Consider the following 19,287-nt stretch of genomic DNA (forward strand, 5'->3'; position numbering starts at 1 on the left):
TGCGCTGTCACAGTTCCTCCTTGCAGGATCGCAGATGTTTGGAGATTGTAGTGATAACTGTTATCATTGAGAAGGTCATCCTCTCAGGCTCTAATAAGGCAGGATTTATTCAGTGTTAATTTGTTAAAGACAACTGTATTTCTAGCCAAATCCATGGTAGACATTTCTCCTGGCAGTGTTGCTGGGGGTATTCCCGTGGCTTAGTCTTAGGGAAGCACACGCCTTTAAATACTGCTGAAGAGAACCCAAAGCGCACCGGAGCACTTTTGCCTTACGGGGTGTTAGTCACTGATACACATCTCAGTCAGACCTGATGGATTCTTGACCCCTTCCTTTCTTAATTTTTTAATTTTATTTTTAATTTTTGTTTTTTAAGAGCACAACCCCTCAGGTGGCCACCATGAATCTCTGGTGTTTTCAGCTGGTTGAAGCCTATTTGCCATCTCTGGTTCAAACATATTCGAAACCTGATGATGCTTCCCTCGGTTGTTCTGCTGTGTGACCTCCGCGCCCGCAGGGTTCAAGAGTGTCAGAGCTGGGAGCCGCCTTCACAACTACCAGGGGTTCCGGAACCTCCTTTATCTAGCCCTGGTGACGGAAGAGATGTCATTAGAGGTGAAGGTTTATTGGTTTACATGCCATTGATAATGAACGAGGAGGTTTTCTTTTATATAAGGGGAGCTTCTTATAATGTGCTTTAGTAGGGTAAAGAAGCTTTTGAGGTTTGCTTTCTCTGGAAGGATAATTTGTGATCCTGCCCTTGCTTTCAACAAAAATATAATTTGCATACCAGTGCATGTTGTGTTACTGAGCACTGGCTGACAAATGGTTCTTAACTCGTCATTCACTCAGTCATTCTTTCTTGAATGGCATATGTATGCCAACCGTAGTAGGAACTTGCTAGGCTCTAGGACTAACCCTTATGAAACGGGGGTCCTGGGGGACGCAAATGCATATAACTATAAACATTTGTGGGGATATCAGAGGGGGTGCCTATAGGTGCAATACTTCGTTCATTCATTGTCCCATCTAGGAGGTTTTGTGTCTTAGCAGCGTGTTCCACAGCAACACATCCCTGTATCAAAACATTCATCATATTATTTTGAAATTCTCTGCTTAGGTATGTATTTTTCCCACTAAGTTTAGAACTGGTTAAGGACAGGCTATGGGGTACGTAATATATGTACACACACACACACAGATATATATATTACCATAGTAAATATACAATATAGATTTATATATACACACACATATATATTTCTCCCTCTCTATATATACACAAAACACACACACACACACATATATACACACACACATATATATGAAATACACACACACACACACACACACACTTCTGCCAAGCACAGAAAGTCAAAACTAGGCAAGGGTTCTTTAAGTGTTCATGAAAAAATAGATGTGCTTAGTTAAGAGCGTCCTTAAGTTGCCAGGGGAAATACAGGATGGATTCACAAAGGGAGATTTTTTTTCTTTCTTTCTTTAACTCTTTTTTTTTTTTTTTTTTTTTTTGAGACTGAGTCTGGCTCTGTTGCCCAGGCTGGAGTGCAGTGGCCGGATCTCAGCTCACTGCAAGCTCCACCTCCCGGGTTTACGCCATTCTCCTGCCTCAGCCTCCCGAGTAGCTGGGACCACAGGCGCCCGCCACTTCGCCCGGCTAGTTTTTTTGTATTTTTTACTAGAGATGGTGTTTCACCGTGTTAGCCAGGATGGTCTCGATCTCCTGACCTCGTGATCCGCCCGTCTCGGCCTCCCAAAGTGCTGGGATTACAGGCTTGAGCCACCGCACCCGGCCTCTTTCTTTAACTCTTGAATTCGAAATAATCCAGACTTATTGAACAGTTGCAAAAATAGTACAGAGAATTCCCGTATGGTCTTCCCTCAGATTCCCCAAACATTTCACCCCATTTGCACTTTCTTTTTCTCTTTCTGTGGATATAATTTTTTTTTTTTTCTGAAATGTTTGAGAGTGGAAGGTAGAATGCAGGGCAGGGTGAAAGGCGGAAGGAGAGAGTTGGGTTGGGAGGCTGTTTTTTTTTTAACCTTCTGAGATGGAGTTTCGCTCTTGTCATCCAGGCTGCAGTGCAATGGCACGATCTCGGCTCACTCTAACCTCTGCCTTCTGAGTTCAAGTGATTCTCCTGCTTCAGCCTTCCGAATAGCTGGGATTACAGGCACCCACCACCATGCTCGGCTAATTTTTTGTATTTTTAGTAGAGGGGTTTCACCATGTTGGCCAGGCTGGTCTTGAACTCCTGACCTCTGATGATCCACCTGCCTTGGCCTACCAAAGTGCTTGGGATTACAGGTGTGAGCCACTCTGCCTGGCGATTGGGAGGCTTTTACAGTAACCCAGAGCGCTATGATGAGGGCTGGACGTGGTTGGAAATGATGAGGAAGGTGAGAAGGGGTTAGGTCTGGCATTTATTTTGAAAGGAGAGTCTCTCTCTTGGATGACAAGAGAGAGAAAAAGAAGTTTTAAGGATGATGTCAAGGATTTTGGCCTGAGTAAACAGAAGGCTAGAGATGCTGTTATTGGGATCGGGAAGACTATGGGAGGAGTGGGTTATAGCAGGAGGAATCAAAAGTGCATTTTGGGCATGCTAAATTTGAGGTCCAAAAAGAGATGTAAAGAAGTGTTGGCTGGACGCGATGGCTCACCCCTGTAATTCCAGCATTTTGGGAGGCTGAGGCGGGCAGATCACCTGAGGTCAAGAGTTCGAGACCAGCCTGATAATTATTAAAATTGATCATTGATGTTTACTAATTAATCATATTATTGCTCCTAATATCGAGGGAGTGTACACCTACCTGTGATGTTGTTCCTAATATCCAGGGACAGAGAGCATGATCTTAGTTTTAATATCGCAGTAGGTGTACACTCACACTGTGACACTGATCCTAATATCCAGGGAGTAAAGTATGACATGATTCCCAACATAGCAATGAATGGACAGTCACCCGGTGATATTGCTCCTAATACTCATGGAAGAAGCGTATGATATTACTCCCAATATCGCAGGGAGGGTACAGGTCTTCTGTGATATGGTTCCTAGTATCTGGAGGGGGAGAGGATGATAATAATTCCAGTATCATAGGCAGTGTTCACCCGCCCTGTGATATTGTTATTAATATCCTGGAAGGGAGAGGATGATATGACTCCCCATAGAGCAGGAGGCGTACATCCTGGGATATTATTCCTAATATCCATGGAGAGGAGAGGCTGATATTACTCCCAATATGGCCGTGGGTGTACATCCATCCTGTGATATTCTTCTTAATATTCCAAGGCTGAGAGGTTGATATTACTCCCAGTATCGCAGACACTGTAGACCCCCGTGTGATACTCTTCCTGCTATCCGGAAGGGGAGAAGATGGTATTAATCCCCATATCACGGGAGGTGAACACCCACTCTGATATCTTTCCTAGTACGCAGGAGGAGAGAGGATAGTATTATTCCCAATATTGCAGAAGATGTACATGCCCCCCACGATATTGTTCTTAATATTCCAAGGCACAGAAGACGATATTACTCCCCATATCACAGAAAGTATACACCCCCCAGTGATGTTGTTCCCATGATCCAGGAGGGAAGAGGATGATATTACTTTTTTTTTTTTTTTTGAGATGGAGTCTCGCTCTGTCGCCCAAGCTGGAGTGCAGTGGCCGGATCTCAGCTCACTGCAAGCTCCGCCTCCCGGGTTTACGCCATTCTCCTGCCTCAGCCTCCCAAGTAGCTGGGACTACAGGCGCCCGCCACCTCGCCCAGCTAGTTTTTTGTATGTTTCAGTAGAGACGGGATTTCACCGTGTTAGCCAGGATGGTCTCGATCTCCTGACGTCGTGATCCGCCCGTCTCAGCCTCCCAAAGTGCTGGGATTACAGGCTTGAGTCACCGCGCCCGGCCCTCGGATGATATTACTTTCAACCCCTGCACCCTGCAATGCTCTCACCCTGCAACACCGACACCCAGCTGAACCTGACATGGAACCAGAGGTGCTGGCTGGGGGTGTTCATTGCTTCTCTTTTCTCCCTTGCCAGACTCAGTAGAGGAAGCTGAGACCGAGCAGCCGCAGGAACAAGGTGGGTTTTGCACGTGGCTCAGGCGTCCTCTGGTTGTGAGCTGGGCCTTGGGGTAACGCGGGGGGTGGTGACAGAGCTGAGTACGGTGGGCATTGTATGCGACAGTCACCCCTCTGTGGTGTGGGCTGGGGACTTGGAGGATGTCGCCTGAGGTGGGCCTGAACCTCCCGTCTACTCTGGCACTGGAGGCCGTGGGGTCCCACACTTCTTCCAATGAACATGCTGACCCCCGCCTGGTCCCCGACCGAGGTGGGGCATCCTTTCCAGTGCTGGGGCCCACATATAGCTGTGGGTTCCTTCTTCATGACCTGGAGAAGCTGCAGTTCACCCTGTGCTCTGCCTCAGAGATGGGAGGCCACACTGCCCTCAGCGGGTAGCAGAATTCAGAGCCTTAGGTTGCAGGGGCCTCAACTGATGTCCCTGAAAGGTCTGCTCCTTCCTGAGGGGCTGATTCAGGGAGGCCCTCCCGTCTCCCCTCTGCGGCTCTGTCTCTTTCCCTCAGGGTCCACATGTGGACAGCCTGGTGATGTGGACCCACCAAGGGCTCTTGGAATTTCCCGGGGAATGGGATCCATCCCAGTACATTTGGGATGCAGGCACAAGGTTCCAGAGGAGGCCCGGGAAGCCAGTGGGGAAGGGAAGGTTGTTGTAGGTTTGCCTCAGGGAGGGGGTGGTTCCACCCTCTGCCAAAGTCTCTGGAGCAAAGGCACGTGGCTCTCCAGCTGCCCCGGAGGCCAGGGTAGTGGCTGGGAGGGGCTGTGTGCAGAGTGTGCCAGGCCCCACCCACAAATGGGGCTTGTAGGGTCCTGGGGTGGCAGAGACTGAGCGTAGGAATGTGAGCTTCAGGCCACAGAAGCCACAAAAGGGTGAGTGGCGTGATGGTGGGGCAGCACTTGGCCCCGGGTCAGGGAAGTCTCTTTAGTCTAGAACCAGAGGGTTGAGAGGATTTAGTCAACTAATAGGTGGTGGATGAGGGGCTGGTGGTGGAGGAGGTGCTGGTGATGTAGCCTGTGTGAAGGCCCATTGTTGAGGGAGTGGGGGTGAGTGTGTGAGGATGAGTGGGGTGTGAGTGCTGGTGAGCGGAGGTTTGATGGGGTGAGTGAATGAGAGTGTGAGCGGGGATGAGTGGGGTGTGAGTGGGGGTGAGTGAATGGGGTGTGAGTGAACAGGAGTGTGAGCGGTGATGAGTGGGGTGTGAGCGGGGATGAGTGAGTGGGGTGAGTGAGTGGGAGTATGAGCGGGGGTGAGTGAGCAGGGCTTATGCAGGGAGGTGCAGTGTTGAGAGCGGGTGGGTTGGGTGCTGGATGGTGAGCAGCTCTTCTGGAGAGCTAAGCAGGGCCTGGGGCCTCAGGCTGTGGCTTGGCCTTTTCCCCAAGAGCACTGGGGAGCCATGGGGTGCTATCGAACAGTCACTGCAGACTGAGCAGTGAACGGACAGTAGGTGGGCAGGGCTGTCCAAAATCTAGGCCACAGGGGATAGATGAGGAAGTTGAGTCCAGGGAAATGGCTGAGTCGAGGGATACTGTTGTGGGTCCCCTCTGCCTTGCAGCGCTTTGTCATGGCATAGTGAGACCACTCAGAGGTGCCTCCTGTGGCCTGGACCAGAGCCCCAGGGGCTGTGACCAAACCTGCCCATTTCCCAGCACAGGCCTGGCACCCACTCCTGGCCCTAGGAGGGATGAGATTTTGGAAAGGACCGTGTGAAGGGGCCCTGGTCCCACATATCTGCCCAAGGAGGGGTGGGGGGTTCTGACCCAGGCTTCTTCCCCAGGGGCATTCTCTGACTGGAAGGAGACCCTCCAGGAACCCAGCGCCCCAGCCCCCACTGCAGCCTCCGGTTGCTCCTGGCACAACAGCCTGTGACACCTCCTCCTACGAGGCCCTCCCCGGGGTGCTGGGGGATTCAGACTCGGAAATGCAGGCCAGGGAACGGGGATCATGCTTCCCTGTCTCCCCACCCTGCGCTGAACGGTCGAGGAGACCGAGGGCGGCGCTGATACCCCACATGCTTCCTTGGGGTCATTTTTGAGTCACTTTCGGTAGTTTGTGTCCTTCTAGGAGTGTGGCTGTTGTGTCTGGATGGTCTGATTTCTTGGTGTACAATTGTTCGTGGTGTTTTCATGGAATCCTTTTATTTCTGTCAGGTCGGCAATAATGTTTCCTCTTTCATTTCTGATTTTAGAAACTTGGGCTTTTAATTATTTATTTATTTTTATTAAAGATGGGGTCTCATCATGTTCCCCCAGGCTGGTCTTCAATGCTGGCCTCAGCGATCCTTCCACTTCCGCCTCACAAAGTGCTGGGATGACAGGCGTGCGCCATGGTGCTCAGTCTCTGATTTTAGTCATTTGTGTCCCGTCTTTCTTTTCTTGGTTAGTCTGGTGAAATATTTGTCAATTTTGTTGTTATTTTCAAAAAACCCACCTTCGGTTCTGTTGATTATGTCTTGTTTTTCCATTCTCTGTATTTTTACTTCCCATCTCCACTCTCACGTTTATTATTTTCTTCCTTTTATTCACTTTGCGTTTAGTTCTTTTTCTAGTTTCTCAAGGCGGAAGGTTAGGTTTTTGATATGAGATTTTTCTTCTTTCTTTGAATGTAGACATTTGCAGTTATAAATTTCCCTTTCAGCACTGCCTTAGCTGCATCTTGGAATTTTTGATACGCTGTCCTTTTTTTTTTTTTTTTTTTTTTTAAGACAGAGTTTTGCTCTATTGCCCAGGCTGGGGTGCAGTGGTGCAATCTTGGCCCACTGCAACTTTTACTCAGATTCAAGCCAGTCTCATGCCTCAGCCTCCCGAGTAGCTGGAATTACAGATGTTTGTGCACCCCCCCCCGCCTAATTTTTTTTTTTTTTTTTTTTTTTTTTTATAGAGACAGGATTTCACCATGTTTCCCAGGCTGATCTCAAACTCCTGGACTCAAGCGATCCTCCCGCCTCAACTCCCACAGTGCTGGGATGAGAGGCGTGAGCCACCGCGCTGGCCCGGGCTGTGCATTTGTTTGCATTCTTCTCCAATTAGTTTTCAGTTTCCCTGATGGTCTCTTTGACTCACTGGTTGTTTAGGAGTGTGTAATTTCCACATATTTTTGAATTTCCCACATTTCCTTCACTGTCGATTTCGAGTGTTCGTGCCAGTACAGCTGAAGAACACCTCTGCTTTGGTCTCAGTCCTTCTCCATTCACTGAGGCTCATTTTGTGGCCTGGCACATGGTCCGTCATGGGGAATATCCCATGGGTGCTCGAGAGGACTGTGTATTCAGCTGTTGTTGGGTGGCATGGGTGACAGATGTCCATTCGGCGTACCTGGTTTCCTGTATTAATCTCCGGAACGTTTCTCACACTAGAAAATCAGAAGCTTTCCACTGTTCCCAGCGCCCTGGCTTTGGGAGAGGCCAGTGAGCCTGTGGCTTGGGAGCCTGGTTGCATGAGAGAAGCATGTGTGGGAACGCCAGGGGCCGGCTTTGAACCCCATTCCCCCAACATGATGCCGTGTGTGGCAGACATGACGCTTGGCTTTGCTCTCTCAGGGTTCCATCTGCGACAGGGGCTACTTGTGCCCCTGGCCTCATCAGCTCAGGCTGAAGGTGGCCCTGGTCCTGACCAGAGGGACTTTGTGAAGCAGAAATAGATGGCCTGGTGCAGGGGCCGAGCCTGGCCAGGATCTCAGCCCTGGGAGTTGTAAAGAAGGCCGGCCTGTACCATGAGCATCTGTACCAAGCTGTGCCCATGTCACGGTGTGCTTGGCATCTGCCCTTGCACAGGTGCATGGCCTGTCTGCGCTCAGGCTCCCCGCCTATGGGACCCAGGCTCACAGAGGTGAAAGAGGCAAGCATGGCGCAGGGGCCTCCGAGAACAGCCAGCCTCGCTTCAATGCTGGGAGACTAACATCTTCCATTTTGTCTTCTGCCCAGGCCAGCTGCGGGCCGTCCAGTGGCTGTGCTACTTCTACAGCGTCATCATGCCCAGGAAGGCCCAGTGTGTCATCTACCACAAGCTCCAGCTCTCCCTGACCCACAAAGTGGCCGACAAGGTGCTGGAGGGGCAGATCCTGAAGACCATCAGTCAGCTCTACCTGTCCCTGGGCACGGAGTGGTAAGGGCTGGCTTTGCAGTGGTGGAGGTGGGGGCGGACAGGGCAGGGAGGGGGGCACAGGGAAGCTGGCTCAGGGCGCCATCAGCCCCTCTCCTTTTGATCATTTGGTTCTTTGGCATCAGATGCTTTGAGCTGGTGGGCCTGGGGTCGTCCCAGGGCTGCTGCTGGCCGTGAGTCCCAGCTTGAGCCTCCCTTGTTGGGTCAAAGGTCATCTCAACCCCAGCAGAGGCAGTACATGCACTCTGGGCTGTTCTTCCTATTATGGTGGCTTTTGTCATCTGATCTTTGCCTGCCCTGAATCTTCACTCCTGGCCTTCATCTGTCCCCTTAAATGTGACCACAGCAGCCACCTGTGGCTTCTCTCCCACAGAAGACAAAGCCAGTTGTTTCACCTCCTTCCCTGGGGCAGGGTTTCAAGGTCTCACGTCCCATATGTGGCCTACTCCCCTTCCCCCAAGCATCCTGACCTGGTGGGGTAACCATGGCCCTGGCCACCCCACCCATAGGGCCCAGTGACATTGCTGCAGTCACACCCCCTCGAGTGTTGGACTTACTGAGAGAGCAGGGAAGGAGCCAGATTCCATGGGGACCTGGGAGACTGGCTCCAGTCTTGGCCTCAGGTTCACAGAAGGAAATGGGCCAGTGTGCTAGAGCTATGCTTCGCAAAGTGTAGTCCCTGGACCAGTAGAGCAGCATCCATGTCACCTAGGAGTTTGTGGCAAGTGGGAGTTCTAGGGCCTGCCCCAGGCCTGTGGAGCCGGAAGCTCTGGGAGCAGGGCCAGCAAGCTATAAGGACAGGCCTCCGGGTGACTGTGATGCCTGCACACCTTGAGAATCATCGGCCCAGATAGCCTCTGAACACTAACGGCTCCTGGTGCATCTGGAGAAGACACAGGCCATGTCTGGGAGGCAGGGGAGATGGACTAGCACACTCCTCCTGCCACAGGGCAGCATGATGCTCGATTCCCTCAGAAGGATGTCCTTCATCTTTTCCATGCCGTGTGTGTTCACCCTGGCCCTCCCAGCAGCCTGGGAAGGGCAGAACACTGCACACACAAGAGGGCTGTTCCCAATCTGCACATTCCAGTTCATCTGTCGCCAGACCCACGGGAGGAGGCAGACTGGTTCCAGGAGGATGAGAGCCCTTGTTCTGACACCTGCGTCTGATTCCAGGGCCTACAAATCCGCTCTGGACTACACCAAACGAAGTCTGGAGATTTTCATTGACCTCCAGAGGAAAGAGGAGGCGGCGCATGCCTGGCTGCAAGCAGGGAAGATCTATTACATCCTGCGGCAGAGCGAGCTGGTGGACCTGTACATCCAGGTGAGTGACAAGGGATGCGGGAGGACCCCTGTGCTGTTCACTCTCTGTCCATCCACCCATCCATTCATCCTTCCATCATCTATCTGTTTACCTGCTCATCCTTCTATCCATCAATCCATCATCTATCCATCATCTTCCCATACACCTGTGGGTGCTTCCATCCATCCATCCATCCTTCCATCATCCATCCATTCACCTGTTCATCTTTCCATGCAACCATCCATTCATTCACCTCTCCATCCATCTATTCACCTGTTCGTCCATCCATCCATCCATCCATCCTTCCATCTTTCCATCATCCATCCATCATTCTTCTGTTCACCTCTTGGTCCGTCCATCCGTCCATCCTTCCATCTTTCCGTTATCCATCCAACCATCTTCCATCCATCCATGATCCATCCATTCACCTGTCCGTCCATCCATCCATTCATTCATCATCCATCCTTTTATCATCCATCCATCCATTCACCTGTTCATCCATCCCTCCATCCATTCTTCCATCCTTCCATCATCCATTCACCTGTTCATTCTTCCATCCATCCATCATCCATCCATCTTTCCATCATTCATCCACTCGCCTGCTCATCCTTCCATCCATCCATCCTTCTATCATCCATCCATTCACCTGTTCATCCTTCCATTCATCCATCCATCCGTGCATCCATCATTCATTCATTCCTTTATCATCCGTTCATTCAGCCACCATCCATCCACCTATTCATCCATTCATCCATCCATCCTTCCATCATCCATCCATTCACCTGTTCATCCTTCCATCCATCCATCCATCCATCCATTCAACCATATATCCATCCATCCATCCACTCATCTCCTGTTCATCCTTCCATCCATCCATTTATCCATTCATTCATCCATCCTTCCATCCATCCATCTTTCCATCATCCATCCTTCCATCTGTTCATCCTTCCATCCATCCATCATCCATCCTTTTATCATCCATCCATTCACCTGTTCGTCCATCCATCCGTCCGTTCATCCTTCCATCAACCATCCATTCACCTGTTCATCTTTCTATCCTTCCATCCATCCACCATTCATCCATCCACCATTCATCCATCTGTCCATTTATCCATTCATCTGTTTATCTTTCCATCCATCATCCATCCATCTGTCCATCCCTCCATCCACCATTTATCCATCCTTTTATCCATCCATTCACCTGTTGTTCCATCCATCTGTCCATCCTTCCATCATCCATCCATTCACCTGTTCATCCTTCCATCCATCCATCCTTCATCCATCCATCCATTCAACCATATATCCATCCATCCATCCACTCATCTCCTGTTCATCCTTCCATCCATCCATTTATCCATTCATCCATCCATTCATCTGTTCATCCTTCCATCCATCATCCATCCATCCATCCTTTTATCATCCATCCTTCATCCATTTATCATCCATCCATTCACCTGTTCATCCATCCATCCGTCCATTCATCCTTCCATCAACTATCCATTCACCTGTTCATCTATCCTTCCATCCATCCACCTGTTCATCCTTCCATCCATCCACCATTCATCCATCTGTCCATTTATCCATTCATCTGTTCATCTTTCCATCCATCCATCATCCATCCATCTGTCCATTCATCCATCCGTCCATCCCTGCATCCATCATTTATCCATCCTTTTATCTATCCATTCACCTGTTGTTCCATCCATCTGTCCGTTCATCCTTCCATCCATCCATCATCCATCCACATATCTATTTATCCATCATCTATCCATGCTTCCATCATCCATCCATCCACCTGTTCATCCATCCATTCTTCCATCATCCATCCACCCACCTATCTACCTATTAATCCATCCCTCCATTCATCTATCTGTCCATTTGTTTATCTATACATTCGTCTATCCACCATCTATCCATCCACATGTACATACATCATCTACCCTCCACCCATCCATACATTATCTACCCACCCATACATACATACAGACATACACATATCATTCCATCCATCCATCCATCCATGCATCCAAGCATTAATCTAGCCACACGCCCATCCATCCATCCATGTGTCTACATCTTCTCATCCATTCATTCATCCATCCACTCATTCCTAAACCACTGCTGAGCACCTGTTGTGTGCCTTTTCCCTCCCTCCAACTGGTTCCCTCACATCCTCCCCCAGTGGCCAGCATCTTTTCCCTGAGGGCAGAGGCGTGGCCCCTCACAGTGCACAGCATCTGCGGGTATACAGCACATGCTCAAATAATGCGACCACTCAGTTAACACACAGAACTTGCTCCAAGCGACACGTGGCACATCTCCTTACAAAATGAATCTATCATAGTGACTGTTTTCAGAGGCTTTCCCAAACACAGTGTGATCTGGAACAAATTGTGAAGCCCACGAGCCTGGTGAAGTTTTCATTATTGAGCACCTGCTGTATACCTCCTTGAGCTGAGGAGAAGGATCAAGAGCTCATGGCCAAGAGGGGACCAGGCCCACCCACAAACACTGCGGATGTGGCAGGGATGTGGCAACGCAGAAAGGAGCCAGGGGCTGGGCTCCCAGCAATCTGGGGGCCACGGAGACTGGTTTGAGTGCAGGGGGAGTGGGCTAGGGCTAGCCCTGGTGGTAGGATTCACAGGTATCGGGCTCCTGGGCTGCAGCTGCTCTGTCACCTCCTGGCACTCAGGTGCATCAGTTCATTGTCCTCATGCCAGTGGTGGGGGCAGCCCTCATGCACAGGGTCTGAAAAATGCTCAGGTGTACCTGTAGTGTGTGAGAGGAAGGAGGCTGGCAAAGGTGCGCGTGGCCACCTCGCTAGGTGTGGGTCTTGAGGGAACTTCTGTCTCCTTTCAGGTGGCACAGAATGTGGACCTGTACACAGGCGACCCCAACCTGGGGCTGGAGCTGTTTGAGGCAGCTGGAGACATCTTCTTCAATGGGGCCTGGGAGCGGGAGGAAGGCATGTCCTTCTACCGGGTGAGCTGGCCTGTGGGCTGATGTGGGTGGGCCTCAGTGGGGCACCTGGAGGGCTGAGGCACAGGTGTGGCAGGGTAGAGGTCTCCCACCTGGAGGCAGGGCCACCCATGCACATGATGAGTTTCCAAGTGGTCTCACTGGGAATGATATTGACCATGCCCCTGCCCGAGACAAACGCTCGGGGCCTGGACGTGACAATGGTTCTACCCTTGTACCTGATGACCTCAAGCAACCATGAGTGAGAAGTCCTGTCCCCATCTTCCAGATGAGGAAACTGAGGCTCAGAGAGGCACAGGGACATGTCAAAGGACACACAGCATCAGTGGGAGACCCAGGTCTGCATGTACCCCGAAGTGGGACAGCTTCTCCCTTCCTCTGAGCTCACAGTGTTGCTCAGCCCTGGGCACAGATAAATGTGGTGTTTTTAGAGCAGAGAGGAGTGCTGGCTCCCCCCAGTCAGACCCCCGGTGCCCAGGTGGGAGAGGCTGGTCTGAGGCTGTCAGGTGTAGCTGGATGGGCCTCAGGTGACTCTTCAGCCCCCAACATGGTGTCTGAACTGTGTGTTATCCCAGAGCACAGAGCTGTGTCGAGGTGCAGGGGTAGCTGGGGCGTGGGAAGCTCCAAGTACATGTTTGAGCTCTGAGGAGGGCTGTGGGCAAGGTGGGTGCTGCGGGAAACCTGACCCCACCTGCCTGTGTGGTAGGACCAGGCCCTGCCCCTGGCAGTGACTACGGGCAACCGCGAGGCGGAGCTGCAGCTACAGCTGTGCAACAAGCTGGTGGCACTCCTGGCCACGCTGGAGAAGCCCCAGGAGGTCTTGGAGTTTGCCTACATGGCCCTAGCACTCAGCATCACTCTGGGTAAGTCCCCTGAGCCCCCACCCTGCCAGGACCCACATTTTGCCAGAACCCAGCCTCCAGGTCTGCAGGCCAGGAGCTGAAACAGCTGCTGGATTTTCCTGGTCTCCTGTCCAGGCAGGCAGATCTGCCCAACTGGCTTCCCCGTCTGGCTATGGGGCACAGCCCGAGGTCTCTCACGCAGTACAGAGCTCCCTGCCTGACTGAGCTCTGCTTCCTCTGCCTGTTCCTGCTGCTGACCACAAGGGCCGCCCAGTGTGCCCTCTGCCTTCCAGACATGCCAGGCATCTCGTTGGTTCCTGTATGTGTCAGGCTGAGTGGCACATTCCCTTTCTCTTGTGCCCTTCCCACCCTTATCAACCACATGGCTCTCTGGCTGATAAAATCCCAGTTCCCCTTCCAGCAGTCTGCCCCTTAAGGCCAGGTATCCCCTGGTGCTGTGCCAGGGTCGTCTGTCCCCCTCCAGAGACAGGGAACCCTAGGCAGGCCACATGCCCCAGCGCCTTGTGCCCCGTGGCCCAGTACACAGTAGGTGTGCAGCTGACTCCCCAAGGTAGGGGTTCTGATCGTGACACACCCAGGAGGAGTCAGATGTCACGTCGTTGGGTTGCCTGGAGCCGGGGTCCCGGGAGCACCTGGACTGCATGGCTTTTGGGCTCCCCTGGTTAAAACCAGTGAGCAGCCGGGCGCGGTGGCTCACGCCTGTAATCCCAGCTCTCAGGGAGGCAGAGGCGGGAGGATAGCTTGAGCCCAGGAGTTCGAGACCTGCCTGGGTAATATAGCGAGACCTCGTTCTCCACAAAAAGGAAAAAAAAAAAAAAAAAGACATAAAACCAGTGAGCAAAGGCAGGTGGCTATGTGTAGGTACAGAGCTGGGCCATCCAAGTCCGACTTTGCCAAAGCCTCACAGTAGACAGGGGCAGGCCTTATTAGTTCTGCTTTGCAGATGTGAAAGTGAGTCTGGGAACCTGGAAGGGAATGGCCAGAGCTGCCCAGGTGACCACAGGTGCCTGGAGGCAAGCCAGATGTGCTGCCCGGGGTCTGCATACCTGCTCCTGAGGGGCCTGTGCCCTCCCTGCCCCAGGGAGCCGCGTCCTCACACCTGCCCCTTTGGCCTGCACCCCAGGGGACCGGCTGAACGAACGCGTGGACTACCACCGGCTGGCAGCCCTGCACCACCGGTTGGGCCATGGCAAGCTGGCGGAGCACTTCTACCTCAAGGCCCTGTAGCTCTGCAACTTGCCCCTGGAGTTTGACGAGGAGACCCTCTACTACGTGAAGGTGTACCTGGTGCTCGGTGACATCATCTTCTACGACCTGAAGGTGGGTAGGAGGGGCAGGGCTTGGGGTGTTCCCGGCCCCCTTGGAGTGAGATCTCCACCCAGACCCTAGAGGCCTGGGTTCCAGCCTTCCTTAGGAATGGCCCAGTGGCCTCCTGAAGCTCTGTACCCAGCTGGAGGAGCCGGCAAGCTTAGCAGATACAACCCAGCTCCCAAGATGGCCAGGCCCCACCCTCAGGAACTCAGTCTCAGCCAGGGAGGCTGACACATGAGTGTGCAATGGTGGCCTCCGAGTAAAGAAGGGGGATTGTAGTCAGGGGGGCCCTCCTGGAGGAGGTGACACCAAAGCTGAGTCTTGACAGTCAAGTGTCAAGTTGCATTTAACAAAGAAAACAGGGTTGGGAGAAGGACATTTCGGAGGACGGCATCATCCTCACATTGAATCCACGTTGCAAGATCAAATCCTGGCACCTCCTCTAGGAAGCCTGCCCAGGGTGCCAGCCTGCACTGAGCAACTCCTTCCTGGAGTCCCGAGACACCTTGAATCTTCACACCACCCAGGAAGGGTGGGGTGGGACCCCAGTGTCTTACCATTGGGTTCACAGACAGGGAAACCCCAGCTTAGGGCAGGTGCAGTGGGGCGGGGCCCCAGCCAGCCAGGCTGAGGCCTTGCTGGGTCGGGTCTGTCTCGAGGGAAGGTGCTGTGCTCCCTCTGCCCCCAGCCCTGCAGGGGTGGAGAGCTGGGACTGGCAGACTCAGACCTGGGGTGTCTCCACCCCTCTGCCCAGCAGGCACCGCTCCCCCTCAGCATCGCACCGGCGCCGCGTCAGTGCTCCTTATGGGCTGAGGGGCCAGGGCGCTCCAGTCCAGGGGCCGAGATCTTGGCGGCCTTAGAACAACATGGGGAGCTGCGGCAGCCCTAAGACCCCGCCCCGTTTCCCCCACCGCAGGCCTGGGGCTGCCCGGGAGGCCTCTGCCCAGTGCTGGCGACACCTGGTGGTCAGAAGTGGTCCCTGTGGTCTCCCAAGTCCCAGCCAGACAGGGAGGTGCCAGGTGTCAGGCCCAGAGGGACGCTGCTCACCGCTCAGGGGCTCGCCTGGGACCCGGGGGACTGGCCTCCCAGAAGAGGCCTTTATCTCTCTTGGTCAAGCCTGCCGCCCATTCCGCCTGTCCAGGAGAAAGGAAAGGGCCAAGTAGTACCTGAGAGGCCAAAGTCCACGGTTGGGGTCGAGGGGCAGAGGCCTCCTTCACCTCCTTCCCATGCACAGTCCTCCTTCCCATGTACAACCTTCCTTCACCTCCTTCCCGTGCACAACCTTCCTTCACCTCCTTCCCGTGCACAACCTTCCTTCACCTCCTTCCCGTGCACAACCTTCCTTCACCTCCTTCCCGTGCACAACCTTCCTTCACCTCCTTCCCGTGCACAGTCCTCCTTCACCTCCTTCCCATGCACAGCCCTCTGGGCCTCATCGTGACTATGCTGTCAGCGGGGGCCAGCTTCCCACAGGGAGGCCGCCTTGGAATTCCCCAAGGGCGGCTGTCTTTCCAAGGCTACACCCTCCTCCTTGTATAGGAGGCTCTGGACCCAGGGCCCAGAGGAGTGGGAGAAAAAGCCGGGCTGGATGGAGCCTGGAAGGCTGGCAGAGAAGCAGGGGTAAATGGGCATCTTTGCCGATTGCCTCTAAAATGGGGTCCCCTTTAGTCTACACATGAGAGTGAGCCCTGGAATAGGGTGGATTAGGTGTGTCCTGGCTCAGCCTGCCACTCACTAGCTGCTTCACACACTACAGGCACATGGAAATGCACATGCAAATGCACACAGACACAGGCACATGCACACACACAGGCGCGCGCACACACAGGCATGCACACAGGCACACAAACATGCACAAGCACATGCACAGGCACACGCAGAGACATATGCTTTGGCTGGCTCCTTCCTGTTTAGTTGGGAAGCCCCCACCCCTTCAGGAAGCCTTTGCCTTCCACCCCCGGCTGAGTCTGGGGCCTCCTGGGCTTCCCTCTGCCACAGCCCGGCCACCCTGTGTGGTCAGTGTTCACTCAAAGGTCCCTCAGACTGGGAGCAAGGACGTTAGGCTCAGCCACGCACCCAGCACAGAGTCCAGTGTTCGGCTGGGCTGGGGGGCATTGGATGAGCAGTGGCGGTGACTCGGGGCCTTCTCACGCCCCTGCTCCGTGTGTGGGGTGGGGCAGTGAGGGAATGGACTGCTGCATCTTGGACTTTCTCATTGGCCCTGGGAGCCATCTTGAGATGGTAAAGAGGAACAGGCCAGGCATGGGTCTTAGAGAGGTCCCTTGGGTGACCCCCATGTGGAGGAGGTGCCTGGGGAGAAGCCGGGTGGGGGATGGGAGGGTCAAGGAGGAGGTCTGGGAGACGGCATCCCAACCCAGGGATGGTGAGTTTGAGCCAAAGATGCATTGAAAACAGGAGTGGATGTCTGGGGAGTCACACTCCGTCAGTATTTCAGGGAACATTGCCAGAGAGGACACCTGTGAGATGGTTTTGTACCTGGCCTGGCCCATGGAGGGCCTGGAAATGGTCAGCATGGAAAGGGGCCAGAGGGGAGCCTGGGTCACTCAACGCTGTGCCCCTGCTGTGGCTTGGAGCCACGGGTCCTGCATGGAACTCTCAGAGCAGGCAGGATCTGCCCTGACCTCAGCCCATGGGGAAAGCAGCCACTGCCTGCAGAGAGGGTGGCACTGGGGCAGGAGGCGTGGGGTGAGTGGGGCGTAGGGACAGTCAGGAAGGCTTCCAGGGGTGTCAGGTTCATCCCCACCTGCAGCTGAGACCACAGCAGTGTCACAGGCTTCGGGGCTCATGGGGTGAGCCAGCATTGGCTGGACATGTGGAATGACCTGGAGACAGGAACGGCCTCTGGGAAGACGGGCTCCGAGTCCCCCTTTTGCTGAGCATGGCCTGTCCCTTTCAGGACCCCTTTTGATGCAGCCGGGTACTACCAGCTGGCACTGGCAGCTGCCGTGGACCTGGGCAACAAGAAGGCACGGCTGAAGATCTACACGCGGCCGGCCACCATCTCCCACAACTTCCTCCTGGACCGCGAGAAGTCGATCCTCTTCTACCAGAATGCCAGGACCTTCGCCACAGAACTCAACGTCCGCAGGGTCAACCTACCTCCTCTGCCACTCTGCGGGTGGGCCCCCTGGTTGACCCTCAGCCACCCTCGCTGAGGACAGCATCCGAGGGAATGGGTTTTGTGCAAGGAGGATGGTCTCCTGCCTCTCCTGGTGTCTCCGTGGCTCATTTTCTGGGAAATGGAGGCATGAAAACAGGGTTCAAATAGCAATAAATGGTTTTTTTTGCAATAACATACCAAAGTCCCCAGGGCATCCTTCCCTGTGTGCTTCCTGGGCTGTGTCTAGGGGCCAGCTCCTTCCCTGGTGGCAGCCCTCTTGGGGATGAGAAGGACTGTGAGTCCAACAGACCTGGGCCAAGTCACCATGAGCCTAGGTTTCCTCGGCGGCCTAGAGGGGAGATGGTGGTGGAACTCTGGGCACCTCCCTGCTCTCCCTGCTCAGAGCTTTTGCTGTAGGTCTCGTGCCGCCGTTGCCTTTAACCTTCAGGCCACTGTGCCCGGATGTGGGGGATGCTAGTGTCCCTGTTCGCCATTGGAGAAATAGAGGCACAGAGAGGTTAGGTGTCTGGCCGACCGTCACACAGCAGGTAGGGGCGGAGACGCAGAGCCCAGTACACTGACCACCACACCACCCTGTCAGCCTGCAGCCAGGAAGGTGTCCCCCATTAGGACCCAAGGTCAGCTCCTGGACCTCTCTTGTGGTGTCAGGAGAGCCACAGGCCAGTGAGGGTGGCGACGGGGATCCCTCAGTCAGTGTCCTCTGCTCCCAGACTTGGTTGGGCCGAGCCTGGCTAGTCCCACCTCTGGCCACTGGTCAGCCCTGCGGGAAGTGAGATGCAGGGATCTCCGCCTGTGTAGACGCTGTTACTTGGTATTGAAAGCCTTATCTGGGCTGACCGCAGCCATCCCCACATGCCCCTCCCCTTCCGGCCCCCGGCCCTCATCCCAGTCCCAGGAATCCCAGGTTTTCCTTCTTGGAATCTCTGGGCCCCAGGGAACACAGCTCACACGGTCTCTTTGCCAGTTTACGGCAAGGAAACCGAGGTTCAGAGACTGTGGGTGTCCCACGTGATTCTCACGTACACTGCACTCTCCCAGGCCCCTCTTTTAAACACTTTAAATGAGGTGACATTCACATCACATGCAATTAACTATTTCAACGCGATTAATGTGGTGGCATTTGTGCATTCACAGTCCTGTGCAACCACTCACGCCATCTAGTTTCAAAATGTGTTCATCTCCCCAGAAGAAACCTCCCATCCTCACTAAGCAGTTACCCCTCCTTGGTATCCCCCAAGCCCCCCGTTTAATGGAAGGGGAAACTGAGGCCCGCAGAGAGACTTGCCAGTGGATGGAGCTCTGATAATAAGGAATCAGGCACCCATCTGCTGGTTCAGTCCTGGGTTGGTTTTCCACCTAGCAGAGGTGACAGAGCCAGGAGGTTCTGGGACCCCATGCTTGCAGCCAGAGCCCTACCCTGAGCCTCCCCACCAGGGGGCAGCAGAGAGCTTTCCAGAACCAGCCGCGGGGCTGGCAGGAAGCAGCGCGTCA

At 53.7% G+C, this 19,287-nt stretch overlaps 1 protein-coding gene across 1 annotated transcript; it reads left to right on the forward strand.

Annotated features, from left to right (window-relative positions):
- Positions 1–3,963: 3,963 nt before the first annotated feature.
- On the forward strand, positions 3,964–17,964 carry LOC135969861 (SH3 domain and tetratricopeptide repeat-containing protein 1-like). Its single transcript, XM_065541160.2, has 7 exons — positions 3,964–4,101; positions 8,018–8,198; positions 9,372–9,522; positions 12,277–12,483; positions 13,187–13,343; positions 14,467–14,663; positions 17,572–17,964. The coding sequence occupies exons 2-6, from the start codon at positions 8,065–8,067 to the stop codon at positions 14,568–14,570; spliced, it is 753 nt and encodes a 250-aa protein (XP_065397232.2). The 5' UTR covers positions 3,964–4,101; positions 8,018–8,064; the 3' UTR covers positions 14,571–14,663; positions 17,572–17,964.
- Positions 17,965–19,287: the final 1,323 nt, after the last annotated feature.

This window comes from Macaca fascicularis, chromosome 3 (genome assembly GCF_037993035.2).
Source record: "Macaca fascicularis isolate 582-1 chromosome 3, T2T-MFA8v1.1".
NCBI classification, from domain to species: domain Eukaryota; kingdom Metazoa; phylum Chordata; class Mammalia; order Primates; family Cercopithecidae; genus Macaca; species Macaca fascicularis.